The sequence below is a fragment of the Orycteropus afer genome, unplaced genomic scaffold, assembly GCF_000298275.1.
Source record: "Orycteropus afer afer isolate SDZICR_OR568_19922 unplaced genomic scaffold, OryAfe1.0 scaffold00292, whole genome shotgun sequence".
Taxonomy (NCBI): Eukaryota; Metazoa; Chordata; class Mammalia; order Tubulidentata; family Orycteropodidae; genus Orycteropus; species Orycteropus afer.
In genome coordinates, this window is record NW_006921879.1 from 3,780,921 (window position 1) to 3,797,367 (window position 16,447).

Here is a 16,447-nt window from a genome sequence, read left to right on the forward strand (position 1 = left end):
GGCAGTCCGTTCATAAGTATGAGTTGTCCGTAAATTGGACATTCATAATCCGGGGACTGCCTGTATATTAACATGGTGTTTGCACAACATCCAAATCATGAAACGTCCTATTTCAGAGAATGTATCATGGATGTTAAGCAATGCATGACTGTATAGGACTCCAAGCTTCATTTGCTTTGGACTTATATCAGAAAGTCCAGAAATAAAATAGTTTCAAAGTAGCATTAAGAGCTTTTCTGTTGATAGGATCTCATAGGCTCACAGAATTTTAGGGCTAGGAAGGGCTTTTTAGAAAATTACTTGTTTCTCAAGGTATATAGGAGGCAGTTTCTCAGGCCCAATTAGCATCAGGTTATCAATACCCACTTTGACACTGAGATTATACAAGGGCATGCTGTATTCCCATGGGATGGAGAAAGGAGGAGAGGGCAGGTATTATCTCTGGTTGATGCATATGGAAGATGATACCCCATTTCCTCATCGATGGTGTAGCTGGGGAATCCTGAACACCTTCCAGAATCCGGTGAGTTTTCACTTTATGCTCCTAGAAGAAAAGCCCATCTCCAAAGAATAAGGTACCCACCCCCAAAAGGGAAAAATAAAAACTTTTCAAAGGACATGGAGTGAATGTTTAGCTTTAAAACAAAAAATAAAATGGCCACAAGATGGCAGCAGAGGCAAGAATTTTAGAACAGACAGTGGTTAAGGGTATATTCCAGGGCAAAAGCTATAATAAAGAATGTAAAACTATCATTAAAAACACAGAGGAATGAGGTAACAAATCATATCACCTGCCCTCCAAAAATCAGGGTCAAGACAGTCTAAAGATTCCAGGAGAGTGTAAATTATTAGACTATTATACATAGAGAATACACTGATATTATTAGTGTTAAAATGACATGAAAACAAGTAGGGAAAACTTTGACCCAATTGTCAACAGAGGATATTCTCCAAAAGAGTTCAGGATTCCTAAGGTCTAAAAGCTAAGCTACCTTATTTCCACAATGCTTCACTTTCTCATTTCTCATGGGAAACCTCATTAGGAGACCTTGAAGTCAGTAATTTTGGCTCAATGGCTTCTTAGTTTGTAATAGCTAGCTCAGAATAATGAATGACACACTTGTTCAAGTACAAATTTAACCTAATACAGAAGTACTTTTCTAAGAGTGAAAATAAAGATTAAAAAACTCACATTAATTACAAAGACAGTAAGAACAATCGAAGGATCTTAGGGGCCCAGGAATAAACTTCTGACTTAATATGGACCATGTAATCTGCTGTACTAAATGCTATAGGAGCTAACTAGGATACCAAAAGCTCAAACCAAATGCCACTGTTGATTCCAACTCATAGCAACTCTTTATGGTAGAGCAGAACTGCTCCACAGGATTTCCAAGGCTGTAAAATCTTTTCAGAAGCAGAATGCCTCATCTTTCTCCAGCAGAGTGAGCAACCTGTAGGTTCGAACCACCTACCTTTTGGTCAGTAGCTGAATGCCTTAACCACTGTACCACCAGAGCTCCTAACTTGTCAATATCCTTTATTAAACTGCTTTCTCAGGCTCAGAAAAAAACTGATAAATGAGTTAAAGATTAAGCTCTGATGCTCTGAGCCAATTCCCTTACACTGAGTTTGGAAGCAGAAGGCTATGCCTTCTGGGTCAGATGATCCCAGATGTGGATTTCCTCATGTCCCCACCACCACTTTTCCATCTATACCTTACAAGTTTCTGGCGGCTGCTCCCAACATGGTAACAGAGGTTTAAACTTTTATCCAGATAAAGCTCTGCCTCAGTGTTTTAAAAGGAAGCTAGGATTGCTTACTAAAAGAACCCTAGGGAGCAAAGAACTATCCCACACTCCTAGTTCCTTGTTATACCCCAGTCAAGATAAGCCACTTACACAGTGTGCTGAATCCTTTCTGATTCTGGTTGCTGAGAGGTCTGAGTCTCTGAGGTTTGGGGCTGTGTGGCAGTTGGTGGCTCTGCCTCTTCAGCTTCACACTTCTTTGGGCTCCCCTGTTAGGAGTTGGCAAAAACAAACATAGCAAAGTAGTTAAATCTGATTGGTTTCCTTTTCTTTATTCTGGAGCTTGAAAAAGGCAGGGCAGGACATAGAGAGTACCAGCTCCATACACAACTCTGTATATCTTATTTCTTTTTAGCAAGTAAAACGGGATGAAATACGGTTTAAAGACAGGATCTTCAAGAATTCCCACACCAGCAATCATTTGATCAGAACTCAATTCTTTTTGAGAAAAGGGAGAAAAAATGGAGTCCTAAGGAAGAACTGACACGAAGACCCTGGAGATGAGAACTCTGATGCTCAGCATCAAGTAGAACTTTCATAAACCAGGGAGTTGGAAATTAGTTAAATGGGATCTAACAGGTTATCTCCAACCTTCTACATTTCTACTGAACTTTGTCCAGACCAACTTTTCAGTTTTATAGCTAAGACAAAATGGAAAATCATGCCTAATCCTCCATGTCCGGGGTGTGTGAGGAGGAAAAAGGCATTAATAGCCTACCCGCTCAGGTTGTAACCTCTGGGTCACACGCTTTTCAGCTGGCTCAGGTTGGCTCATATGCCTCACTTGGATAGAGGACGAGGAGATGTTAGTCCTCTCCTTTGGCTCAAGGACCTGCAGTTGTGGCACTGGTGGAGTTGCAACCTCCTGACCAGAAGAGGGATCTTTGGTTTCAGTGTAGCTGGTGCTGCTGTCCCTGGAGACTCTAGGGCTTAGAGACTAAAGAAATGAAATCAAGTATCATATGGTAAATTATCTTATATGGTAAAAATTCAGTAGATCATGGAATTTTCCAACTTTCACTGACTCAGTTTAACACTTTGGATCTTTCATCCCTATGTCTATTCCTGTTTGAGTTACCAATCTCCCTGGCTACCTCCTAGATTATCACAGAAATATTTAGTAAGTCCCAAAAAAGGTGTGGCTGGCACTGTAACAAGACATGTCCAGTGGAAATTGGTAGATGAATTCTTTCTTTGGACATAGAATGAACAAGGACCCCACATAGAAATCAGTGAAAAGATTCTGAAATGAGGGAGAAATGATCAGAACTAGAACTAAAAAATGGCTTTTCCCAGTCCTGTCAGAAATTATGATTGGTTCTCCTGGGGATTAAGAAACCCTAGAGTACAGACATCAATGCACCTAGGATTTTGCCAATACTCACTTTTCTGCTGTTGCTTGATGCTGAACGGGAACGTGAACGGGAACGTGAACGGGAACGTGACCTGGACTCTGATGTTGATCTGGAGCCCATCTTGGGTCTACTACAAGGGTTGGGGTGAGAACATGCCCAGGATCCATCTCTCTGCTTGGACCTTGGGGGTGAGTGAGATCGAGAGCCTGAGCTGTCAGGAGAATGAGATCTTGATCTAGAACTGGAGGATGAAGATGAGGAAGACCGGCTAGAGGATGAAGAGTCAGCTGACTGTTTCAACCTGTGGCTTGGGAGAAGAGTATGAGAAGCTCTTTTGCCTTCCTTTTGTTCCAAAGAGGGCTGTTTCAGAGATTCCTCAGTGATCCCTTTGGCTGGTGCTAATTCTTCTATTTTTAGAGTCAGTAATTGAGCAGATTTTTCTGACTCAGTTTCAAGACCCTTCTGTACTGAGGATTCAGCCAGTGTGTTTTTCTGAACTAGAGCCAGGATACTCTCCTCTGGCACTTTTTCTGCAGGAGATTCTACTTTGGTGTCTGCAGGACTTGACAAAGGGGACAGACATCCCACCAACTGGACAGTATGCTGAGATATTAATAGCTCCTTGGCTTCAGTATCTGTATGAGGAGATAACTGAACGAGAACAGGGGGTGCTGGGCCTTCCATGGGCTCTACTTCTTCTTCACTCCGGAGTTGTGTATCAGGTGGTGGGGAAGACGCTTCCTTGGTAAGTAAAGGTGGGAGAGTCTCCTCCTCACTGGCAGTTTGTTCTGGTTGTAGCACAAGAGGGATCTTCTCCAGATCTTCAGTCAACTGAGGAGGGGAAGGGGACTTTGATTTTTCCTCTAAGCCTTTCAAAGATTTTATTTCTCTTTCTTTCTCTTCAAGGAGAGCTGCTTTCATCTCTTTCTCTTGCTGATGCCTGGCCAGATGACTTCTTCTAGCCTCTTCCTGGGACCTTGTCACTCTCCCTCCTCTTTCTAACCCTTCCTGTTCCTGGGATCTTACGGTTTTGGGTCGCTCATCCATCACTTCCTCTGGTTTTTCTCTGGACATCTCCTCCTCCTCTTCTTCTTTCTCAAATTGTTTTAGGATTGGTGCCTCTCTTGATTTTTGTCCCTCATTTTCCTCTTCCTCCTCCTCAAAGGAGAAAAATAATTCTTCCTCCTCCTCTTCTTCCTCTGTTTTCAAATTTCGATCTGCTCTAACCCTTAGATTTCTGGAAGGTGCTTCTTGATCCTCTTCCTCCTCAGCAGCCTGGCTGCATTCAGAGAGTTTAGCTGCTCTTGCCTGAAATAAAAGACATACAATGGCTCCAAATATTGGCTCACAATCATCATCAGAAGAAAAAAATCTCACAAGACACACCTAGGAAGGAGAAATTCAATGATATGTACTCTCAGCAACACAGAAACAGGTATGAAAGTAGGCAACCATGATTAATATGGACTCTTAGAGGAATAAAAATACACCCACCCCTCACTTGTCAACATGGTTTGATTCTAGAGACCAGGTTGTTATGGAAAAATTGGCATTATGCAAAAACAGAGGATTTTTTTTTTTCCTGTTTCCAGACCATCCATCTGATTTTATTTAGAATATATGATCATAGAAATAATGAAAGCCAAGATTTACTGATGTGCTGATCACTGTGATAGTCCAGTTATGGATTATTCCTCTGCAGAGGAAGAGACAAAGCTGGATAAAACAGAGCTATGTGACTGGAAGGCCCATGGCTTAACCACTTTACCTTCCTCCAGTGCTGGGTCAGAGCTTCCCTTATGAAGCCTTCTCCAGGGTTCCACTCCTACCCCTGCAAGCCCTGCTCTGTACCCGATTCTGGATCCTGCTGCACCCTCCAGGCAAGCTTGGGACTTCCTGTAAGGGTGCTGGGAGCCTGGCTGAGCACATGGCCCTACTGAGGCAGAGGCTTCAGGCCCAGTTGTGCTCACTTTGGGGTGTCATTAAACCCTCACATACTTCTTGCAAACATCCTCTCTGAAGCCTCTTTTTTTCCTCACTCCCTACCCCACAGCAATTGTGAGCTGCAGTCTCAGGCTGCGTTAAGGGCTGGGAATCCAGAACAGGTGCTTTATGGCTGCATGCCTACAGGCCATGGCCAGGAAGGAGGAAGGAGACTGGCCCCTTATTGCAGTTAGGCAAGAGATACCCAAAGCATTACCTAAAGAAGGACGGATGCTTTAGAAGTTATCTCAGTTACCTGTCTGACTCTAGATGATCGTCTTTCTCCTTTCCTTGGTCTGTCATCATCAGATTCACCTTTTTCTTCAGAAACAGAGGAGCTCTTTCCTATCAAATGAAAGAAAAGCAGTTCAGAATCATGATATGAACGCTCAGTCATGGCTGTTGTCTAAAACTTAATCATAGCATATGAGCTGGTCAATACCTATCTATATCAGTTTCTTTGACTTCTATGCTGAAATAAAAAGACTACATGAGGCTCTAAGGTTACAGTCTTACTGCTGTACACATCTGGAATATTTCCATACCTTAAAATCAATTCACAGACTATAAATGTATATATAAAATAAATGTAAAATAACTCCCAGAGGTTTCATACTATTTAGCAAAGATGTAGAAATACAAATGTACTTACTTCTATAAAGTGTTCATTATTCTGTATCATAGCTCAAGACTCCACTAAGTTCTGTGTCCACCTTTTTTTTTGTTTATTGCTATGACTTGCTAGTTTTGATCAAAATATTGTGATTAATATACAAATCAGCTTATAAAACTATAATTCATGAACTAAATACCAAGATCAGTGGTAGGGCCCTAAAATTCCTAGAAATTACATCAAACCAATTAGATGCGATTCCAGGGCTGGGTCCTGTCAATTATGTTTTATATATTAGAATTCAAGATTTTCTTGTTTAAGGCAGGGGGAAGAGTTCTACTATTAAAAGAAAGTTTGAAAATCACCAATCTAGGCTATCCTGATCAATAAATCCATGTAAAACTGGAAAAAAAGTTTTCACTCATATTCCATGAAGGAAGATGGTTATGTGGTAAATCACTTAACTAATTTGGACCTCAATGTTCTGACTGAGAAGAGTGGGGTGGGAGGGTAGGGTTAGGGGGAAAAAAAAAAAAAAAAATGCCATCGAGTTGATTCCGACTCATAGCGACCCACATTGGATTTCTAAGGCAGTATCTCTACGGAAGCAGACTGCCCAGTCTTCCTTCCATGGAGTGGCTGGTGGGTTTGAACCACCAACATTCTGGTTAGCAGTCAAATGGCCTTAGGCACTGTGCCACCAGAACTCCTTGGGGTTAGATTAGAAAATGTCTATGTTTCCTGACAGTATTAAAATATTACTTAAAGTAGCAATGCAAATACTGATGAGAACAAATTTAGAAAACAGCCTGAAGATAATCATATTGCAGATACTGTTAGATTAAGTACCATTTTAATACAGGACAATGGATTTCAATGATCTACAAAATCATGTTCTATACTAATGATAGCATTTAAACTGTTCAAATAAAGGAGATGATGAACTGTAGCTCAAGGTCTTCTCCCTCCCTTCCTATTATAATAATATAAACCAGAAAACTACACATATTTTGTAAAACTTTGCTCAATGATCACTTGACTAACAAGATCTCTGACGGTATACTGTTTTACATATGGGTCAATAAATAAAGTCAATCTCACTATGGGGGTGTGTGTATGTATAGGAGCTATGGTTAGACTCTTAGTAAACATTTGAAGAATATATAAGAGATCCGTAGTGTGGTGGCTATAATAACAATAACTTCATAATTTAATGACCTGGAATAGGTTAAATGATGAAATTAACCTAACCAAGAAGGTATTTTTCATGAATTTTAGGCAAAGTTCCTTTGCAAATATAAGGGAAAGAAGCTGATTTATCTTAGTTCAGGAAAAAAGAAAAAGAAAAAAGGCATGCACAAGGTTGGCCAGAAACTAATGTGTTAAGGTCAAGTAAGAGCTTTAGAGCTGAGATTTTAAAATTAGGTATGTACAAGCAATTAGCGTCTTTTTCCAATCTATAACAAACTGTGGGCCATTTATTAGATTATAAAGTTATTTCCATACTGTAAAAGTACAGTGACGGGATCCTAGATGATTACTCCTCTAGAAGCATTTGAGTAATAAGTCATCAAGGAGATCTGGGGAAATGGGCAGGCTGTTCAGAAAGCTGTGATTTTTCACTGTTTTGGATTTAAAAAAAAAAAAGAAGTTGAAAATTGGAGGAGATCTTCAGACAGGAAACAAGAACTTAGTAAGTAATATAAGGAAGAGATAATGGATCTCTTTCTAGCTCCCTGGAAGTAGCTGAAGTGATGAAGACAAGCTCCTGGGAAAGCAGACGTCTATTATTATGAGTGCATGGCCACAAGAACATTTTAAGCCAGATGTTAATAATGTGTGAATAACTGAGCTTCAGCAAAGGGTAGAACCAATACAAACAATGAATGGGCTAATAAATATATTTCAGGAACCGAACAAGTCAGGGTTAACATAAGATTCCCAAGATTCCAGAGCCAGAAGTCTTCTAGAGGGAAAAGGTAGCTGCTAGACAGCACAGAATGCAGTAAAGTGAGGAATGTTTAAGGGTCATATATGAAAATAGTTTCTTCAGCCTTAAAAACAGGAACCTGGACAGGATTTGTAGGCCCCAAGTAAGGGTAGCTAGAGATCATAAGGGTGCTAGGAGTCAGAATAGATTCAATGGCATACAGCAACAGCAATCATAGCAAAGCCTGTGGCCAGAGTGTATCCTTGGGTGAGAAATAAACTGGGATCTGGCAATGATGCCAAACTTAAATCTGACTAAAGATAACTATACAATTAATTTAACTAGCACTGCTCTAGAATCTCAGCATGCAAGTTTGCTATGGGGGAAAAAAAAAGGAAGGCTACATGCTTTGTAAGCCAAGGGCTGGCTAAGATCACCTGTGGCTACATGTACGTTAAAGAACCTGTATTCTGAATATTTATCCCTTTTTAACATTTAGTACCATCTAATTTTCCTACATGGGGGTCTCTGTGAAAGACTAACTAAAAATAAAGGTAGTTAAAATTTTTGTGCACCAGAGAATCTAGACAACCTTCTACTATGGGGCGGTTAACTGGCTCCCAACATCTTAAAAAAATCTGAATAAGGTGTTGGAGAGACACGAAACCAAACATCCTACTACTTAAAACAACAAACTCAGGTGCCACTGATGATCAGTAAAATGTTACTAGGAACCTTACTTTTAATTTAAATCTTGTTAGTAAAGAAAGAAACAAGGGCATCCAAAACCAACATATAAGCTACCACTAAAACAATTTATTTGCCTATGGCAGACAGACATTACACACTTGAGCAAAGCTAATTTCCTATTAGACACTAGGCATCAATGCTAACCCAACTGAGCTCTGTTAGAACTTCAAACTACTGCTCCATTTAGGATCTTGACCAAATGTACCAGATTGATAATGAGATTCATATTCCAGCCAAGATGATAGAAAAGTTTGTGACACAAACAAAGAGTACACTGAAAAGCATTTAAGGCAATTGTTACATGTATTCCAACAATTCAGTACGTTTATTCAATTCTCCTGATACATTTTTCCACTTTTCTTTTTTTCCCTTGTCAATTATAGCCATGGGTGGAGTTCCAGTGGAGACAAAGCACTGAAGAGAATGCATTCCCTCACTCTAAAGCTTTATTAGCTTTTACTTTTTTCCAAATAGTAACTTGGGTGCAAGTTTACAAAGCAAATTGCTTTTCCATTCAACAATTCACACACATTTTGTTCCACAGTATTCATTGCAATCCCCACAATGTAACAGCATTTCTACTTCCTCCATATGTATACTATTTCCCTCTGTCCTTCTTTCCTATCCCTTCCTGCCTTCTAAGCTTTATCTTTGGGTAAATGCTACCCTTTTCATCTCTCATGTGGTCAATTGTCCTAATGAGTACATACCTTCTTAATATTACTGTTCACCTTGTAGGCCTGTCATTTAGCTGAAACTGAGCCAAACAGGCTGAATTCAGGTCCCGGCTTGAAGGGTACCTAAGGGTTTGAACTGTCTCAGGGGTTCCACCAGTCTCTATCAGATCAGTAAGCCTGGTCTTTTTTATGACCTTATTAGCTTTTGAAACATTGTTTCTATTTCAGGATCCATTCCTTACTTTCATTTCAAATTACATTTATAACTGAGAGCATCATTCTTTTTAAAAAGAGGTTTATCAAGACGTCCTTAGCAAGAATTTTCAATGGTTCCCCTATAACCTACAGAATAAAGAAACTCAACTAATTGGCTTGGGTTTCAAAGCCCTCTGCAAGAATACTTTATTCTTGCTAGACTACTGTATACTTCCAAACTATCATATTCACTCCTATATTTATGTCTTTGCTCTTTCCTCAAAAAAAAAAAGAAAAAAAAATTCTATCCTCTCTAATTCAAATGCTACTTGTTTCTAAGTCTCAGCTCAAATCCTTCTTTCATGAGGCTCTCTCTAATCACTAGTTTTGAGGGATCTTCCACTCTTTCAAATTACTATGGTATATGTCCTTGCCATTTATGTAATGCAATCACATACTAAATGGAGCCCTGGTGATGCAGTCATTAAGCATTCAGCTGCTAACCTCAAAGTTGGCGGTTTAAACCCACCAGTTGCTCTACAGGAGAAAGATATGGCAGTCTGCTTCTGTAAAAATTACAGCTTTGGAAACTCTATGGGGCAGTTCTACTCTGTCCTATTGGTTCGTTATGAGTTAGAACTGACTCTATGGCAAAGGGTTAATCACAAATGCACTCTACTGTGCCTTCTATTGTTAGTTTTATGTACAATTGTCTTCTCTCTCCCTAATATCCTTTACAAGGTATAGAGCTAACTTCCCACATACACAGCATAGTGATACACGTACTGCAAAAATCAATAAATATTTTCAACTTTTACTTCTTTAAGAAAAAACCCCCCAACAGTTTATATATAAAAGAGCTTTTCTACTATTCTTGGCTTCAGAAAAAGGAATGCTAACAGCAAAGTGGATCAACTAAGGGTCTACCAACCTTATGTTTGAGGAGAAACCAAAAACCAAACCCGTTGCTGTCAAGCTGATGCTGACATATGGCAACCCCATGTGGTACAATGGAGAAATGAATTCCATATGGTTTTCCTGGCTATAATATTTATGAAAGCTAACAGCCAAGTCTTTCTTCCATGGCATCAGTAGTAAGTTTGAAATGATAAACTTTCATTACCATAATAAACCACAGTAAATCACAATAATCTGCCCGAAAGGAAAAAAGGTATCTAAAAGAACTTATTAATAATTCCAAAGTGTTTGATAGCATTAATTTGTTAAAAAGCTTCTAAAAATTTCCCTTTAGATCTAAGACTGTTGTTGTTATGTGCCATCAAGTCAGACCCGACTCAGCGACCCCTCCTTGGCTTTCCAAGGCAGTATCACTATGGAAGTAGATTGTTCAACCTTCCTTCCGAGGAGTGGCTGGTGGGTTTGAACTGCCAGCCTTCTGGTTAGCAGTCAAGTGCCTTAGGCACTATGCTACCAAAGCTCCCAGGTCTATGACTGGCATCAAGAATAATATGCACTGAGCAGCCTAGGATCTTAAAATTAGCTTCAAAAATCCTCCATTTTCTCTAGCCTTTCATGAAATTTCTTTTTCATCATTAAATATCACCTAAAAATCTATTTCTGTGAAAGAATTCTTTATTACTCAGAAGGGCTGGCAACTTTCATACATTTTAAAAGTATTAACTATGGAGCGACCCCTCCAACACCACTAACGTATATAACAATTAAAAATACAGTAAAACCTGCAAAAACCTGAACCTGTGTAAGGTGGAAACCTGTCAGAGAAGGAAAACTCAAATATTTATTTTCCACTAAAATCAGTGACAGAAAAGTCAAAGGTGGAAAACTTGCAAGACGTGGAAAAACAAGGCAGTCCCATCAAGTTGTGGCTATCACAGGTTTTACTGTACTTACCAATTCACACATTGGTTTAAAATATTTGCCTGTTGTGCACATGTCTTAGGTGCATATGAAAGTATACTGTCTTAGGTACTTCCTAGAAGCCAAAGGCTGCATTTTCAGATTTTTGCTTGAGATACTACACAAAACAAGGTGCTTAGTAATATGTGGAAAAATTAATCTTGCCCAAAACAACCACACACCAGATTAGAGCTCCCTGTAATACGCTCTCATACTACTGAGGATAAGTGTAAATAATCACCAAACTGGTTTGTTTAACATCGATCTCTTCAAAAGACTAAGTTTCATTAGGGTAGAACTTGCTTATCTTTACTGTATTCCTGGTGCCTTGCATACAACAGTTGAATGAACTAATAAAATGAGATAGATGCCCATTTTGTAGGATTGCACGTGTAACACGTTATACAATTGGTGAAGAGAATTGTGACTGTTTCCAAATTCAGAGTCAGAGAAACCTAAAGTAGTACAGATGAGAAGGGAAAAAAAAAATCCCCACTGTCTCATAAAACACAGTGAGAAGTTACGTAACACATAGGTATAATCAGGCTTTAAAAAGGACAATTTCCACGAAAAACAGGTGCCAAACATCATTATCACAGAATTTCCCTGTGACTTTCATGAGGCCTAGCATGAAAGGAGGCATAACTACCTCCCCCCACCAACTACGCAAGAATGACAAAAAGCGCAGTGGGGAGGGAGATACGTACGGGGTGAATGTCTGCTGAGCTCCAGCTCTGGTCTCTCCAGGCTGCTCTGAAAGTCAGGAGGCAGCAGGGAAGCCACTCCCTCAGGATGGATCATCTCGTCCTCCGACTCAGCTGAAGCTTCTGCAAAGTACAGATTGGGTCGGGGCAGGGAGGGAGTGAAGGGCTCAGCATGTGGGACTATGTAGAGGAGTGAAGGAAGTCAGGCAAAGTAATGGATAAAAAGATATATATACCAAAAAGAGGACTGTACACACAAGAAAAGAACTCCCTAAGATTAAGCTCTACCTCATCTAGACAGCAGCTTAATTTACTTATAACTCTTCCTGTTGGCAAGAATCCTCTTCTAACAAGACAGTTAAATTAAGTATCTTCTTTCCTGACAAAAGGTAAACAGTAACTCATTTGGGTCATAAACTACCAAAGCAAATAAACAGCAGTCTTAGCCTGACTTATTCCTGAGATTGCCTCATTAGACAAGCCCATCTACCTGAAGACAGGGATAAGAATGAAGAACTTCTTGTAAGAACTGACAGTCTGAGCTTACCTTCAAGTTCTGCAGCTTCTCGAGCTTCACGTTCCAGACGCTGCCTAAGCAGCTCCTGCTGCTTTTCCAGATACTGCTTTATGAAACTGTTCTGGCTCATTTCCTCACCAATCTATGTGGAGGGAATAGAAAAACAAAATCTGAGAAAGCAAACCAGGAAAATATGCAGGTCAGAAAATTCCATCCAGCAAAGGCCCACCCTTATATTTGAACCTAAGAAAGATGATGAAAATGTTAGAAGGTCCTTTTCTAAGCTACTCTTCTATTAAGGATCAAAATAAGTCATCCTACAACTCGCACAGGAGCTCTGGTGGCATAGTGCCTAAGGCATTTGACTGCTAACTAGAAGGATGGTGGTTCAAACTCATCAACCACTGCTTGGAAGGAAGACTGGGCAATCTACTTCCATAGAGATACTGCCTCAGAAACCCAAGGAGGGCCTGCTATGACTCGGATTCAACTTGATGGCAGTTGAGTTTCATGATTCACAAAAGATGGCAAAAAGAGAAACTGTACATAACTTTTTATTTTAAATATTCAGTTCCCAACCAAAGAGTGAAGTTGGTACATAAACATCTTCAAAAGAAATAAAACTTCCTTTAATTATGCCTTTTAATTAAAGATAATCTAAATTCTTCTTTGAACAATATCAAAACCGAAAGGGGAAAAAAACCACATTCTCCCAAAAGATTAATACATAGGGGACACTTTATCAATAATTTTAGAGTTGACATTTCCAAAATTCAGGTACAGAACTTTAAAGTACAAAATTAAGAGACTAAGAAAAGGGTTATCCATTCAGCATTCAGTAGGATTTGTAATTTCACTGTCTTTGGGTAAGAGGAAATCCTTGATAACAATATTTAAAATCCAGTGGCTTATCCCTTTTCCCATTATCTGCAATATAGACTCCCACATTACTTTTCTGCCCTTAGCTTTCTCTTCAACTAAGAACCTTCTTGCTTAGCAATTTCTATTAGAACTCCATAAAAAGGAAAACAGCTGAATCAATACTTTCTATGTTACTGGTCATCTTTTCTAAACAAAGCGAACCAAAGGTACAGAAATATTTAGTACTTAACAGACATCCATAGAGTGTGGTGCATGTATTAAAGAATCAATATCCTTATTTCAGAGATCCTGTGTTAATAAAAGCAAAATTGCAAAAACTAAATTGCAACAGGCAAAATTGATTAACAATAACAAACTGATTAATGCAGTATCTTATACTTACTAAAGTAGTTAGCTAAACCTCTGTTAACCGGCTAGATTATAATACTCACGGTTTAATAAGACGATATCAAGGGAGTAGGAAGGCCTCTCTTGTTTTTTCCACAGTATCCTGGGACTTCATCTAGTACTGGAGCTGCACACCATTGTACTAACAAAGACTTGGATTTTTTCTTTAAGTGCTTGACACACTATGAATGAGGGGCTTTTAAAAGCTGAAAGGAACCTGAAGAGGTCATTCAGTCTTTTTCTTTTTTACACCGTGGACTGATTTCTTTAAAAGAAATCTTATTCAGAAATCCACCATATAAAGCAATTAAAGGAACTAAAGGTTGACAGGAGAGCATGAAACCTGCTCACCTGGGAAAAGGAAGCCCCCTACACAACTCCATAAAACTGAGCCAGAGCAGTTACAAAATTAGGGATCCAACCCTTTCTCAGATTATAGATAAGGAAAACAGGTTTCCAAAGGTTAAGTTTCTTTCAGTAAGTAACGGAGCTAAATAGTGACATTTAACAGTAATTGCATAGTTAGTAGTTAACACCAGTAAACCCACTGCAATCTCATAGTGACTCTTTAACAGAGTACAATCGCCCCATAGCAAGGGGGGGGGGGTGATATACAAAGGGTGTAATTCTTAGAAAACTTATGACTAGAAAAGATTTCTTCTTTATTAACAAGATTGCTCCATACTGTCCTATTGACTGTATACTTCAAATCTACATTCAAAATATTAACTACTTTTCCCAAATCAATGGCAAATAAATGACTTCAGATCCTGTATTACACTTAATCAATTAGGGACACACCTTTCTGTATACATCATTTCAAGTCTCAGAAAATAACAGCTCCTCTGATTCTGTTCTTTTCTCCATGTACACAAATGGGCTTGACTGAAATTCAACTGTTCTATAATGAGAACATTTCAAATCAAGGGAACCAAGGACATTATTGGTAAGGAATTAAACATCAAACATAGAACAGCATGTCTTTCTGTGTGTCTGGAGATCCAAATAGCTCACCCCACCTAACAAACCTTCTTCCTTACCTGGGAATTTGGCTGGAATGCAGCATGGGGTGTTGAGTGTTTCTGTAAATTCTCTAGCATTAAAGCCTGGTATAGAAAAGGGCAAATGTCAGGAACTAGGGGAAAAAAACAAAAAACCAAACCGTTTCTCCCCCAACCTCATCATCAAATGCAATGACTAACCATACACACTTAAACTGTACTCCTTTTCCAGTGACCTCAAAGCCCTTTACTAACATTGTTCTCACTCATTTTCAGAAGACCCTTAAAGGTAGCTAAGGTTACTCCTCCCACAGAGAATCAGCAATCTATGTCATAAAATCAGTGACAGAATCAGTACCAGAATCCCTGAATCTTCTGCACTTTTGACTAGGCCCTTTCTAAATGTTGGCAGGTAAAATCACTTCAAATACTTAAACCAGCTTCAAAGACACGAAATCAACATGGAGATGCTGGCTTTGGTCTGATTAAATTACGTGGTCAAACAGTCACTGGAGTGAATCTATAATTTCCAGCAGAGTGATACCTATATTTATCGAATTATAAAAATTTCAGAGGCAGCTATAGACCAACTAATCACAGACCCTGCAAACTGTGGTCTCACTCAATCCCCCACCCCAAAAGGAAAGCAAACAAAAACTCGCCAGCCTCTATAAGCAAGGGTCTGCCAGCTCAAACCTTGAGCCAGTCTAGCCCTAATCTGTACTATCTGCTATGTATCCTAATTAAAACTAAGAGAGTCCCATCTTCCCTTAGTTTACACCAAATTTACACACGCCAATCCATCTACCTTATGACAACCCCACCCTAATCTACACAAGCCGATTCAAAACCCCCAACATATACCAAACTGCATCTTTCTCACTAATATTCACCAAAATCTTATACACTCAAATTGCTTCTGGATCCCCTATAAATTATAAAACACTCTTTAAAAAGTCCCTTCAAATGAAGGTTTCTCTTCATCTCACCTAATTTAATCAAGCAGACATTTTACTCTACCCCAATCTTATTCTTCCGGATATCGATACCAACACCCTCTACCCTCCGCCCAACTCTACCCCTAACTCCGACCCAGCCCAATTCGCCCCCCTCAGGCCAACAACGCCGGTGGTTGTAGTGGGATTTAACTCCTTCTGCAGCGCATGCGCCGAAACCACAGACACAAACAAGGAGGGGGTGGGGGAAGGAGGTTAAGACACTCCGGGAGAGTAGCGCGCACCCTCCCATTTTGGGCTCGCGCTGCTGCCGTTAAGGCGGGAACCGGCGCGATCTCTATTCCAGCGCGAGCCGCGCTAACCACCGTGCGCGTGGATCTCGAGGCTCGCGCTGGCGGCCTGAGCGAGCTCGCGCCGAACCCGGACACTGCGCCTGCGCCGCGGCGAGACTCGTCTCTACCGGGTCCGCTCCCCTCCGACACCCCGGCAGCGCCGTCTCCTCACCCCTTTGAGCCGCTTGACCAGGGCACTCTTCTGCCCGCTCTTGGCTAGGCCTCGCTGCTCCAGTGCGGCCTTCAGGTCGGTCACCCGCAACGCCTGAAGAGGCTTCCCGTCCAGAGTCACCTCCTCCAGCTCCGCCATCTTGCGTGAGGTACTCGGGTCCCGTCCCAACGGCTTCGGGCATCTTCGGTAATTTCCGCCAACGCCCTTTGAACGTACCCAGCTGACCCCGCCCACTGCCATATTCAACCCCTCGATTACCACTCAGAACTCCCCGGGTTCCTCCGGAACTGCTCGGGTGTTTACGTTT

The 16,447-nt window shown here is 40.3% G+C and overlaps 1 protein-coding gene across 1 annotated transcript in view; it reads right to left on the reverse strand.

Moving 5' to 3' along the window:
- ACIN1 (apoptotic chromatin condensation inducer 1) overlaps positions 1–16,447 on the reverse strand; it is a 31,400-nt gene extending 14,953 nt beyond the window's left edge. The window contains 9 exon segments of the mRNA XM_042782357.1: positions 1,902–2,017; positions 2,527–2,745; positions 3,194–4,471; positions 5,403–5,491; positions 11,897–12,016; positions 12,441–12,552; positions 14,720–14,785; positions 16,141–16,299; positions 16,301–16,447. Coding sequence (XP_042638291.1) covers positions 1,902–2,017; positions 2,527–2,745; positions 3,194–4,471; positions 5,403–5,491; positions 11,897–12,016; positions 12,441–12,552; positions 14,720–14,785; positions 16,141–16,299; positions 16,301–16,321 — 2,180 coding nt within the window. The 5' untranslated portion in view covers positions 16,322–16,447.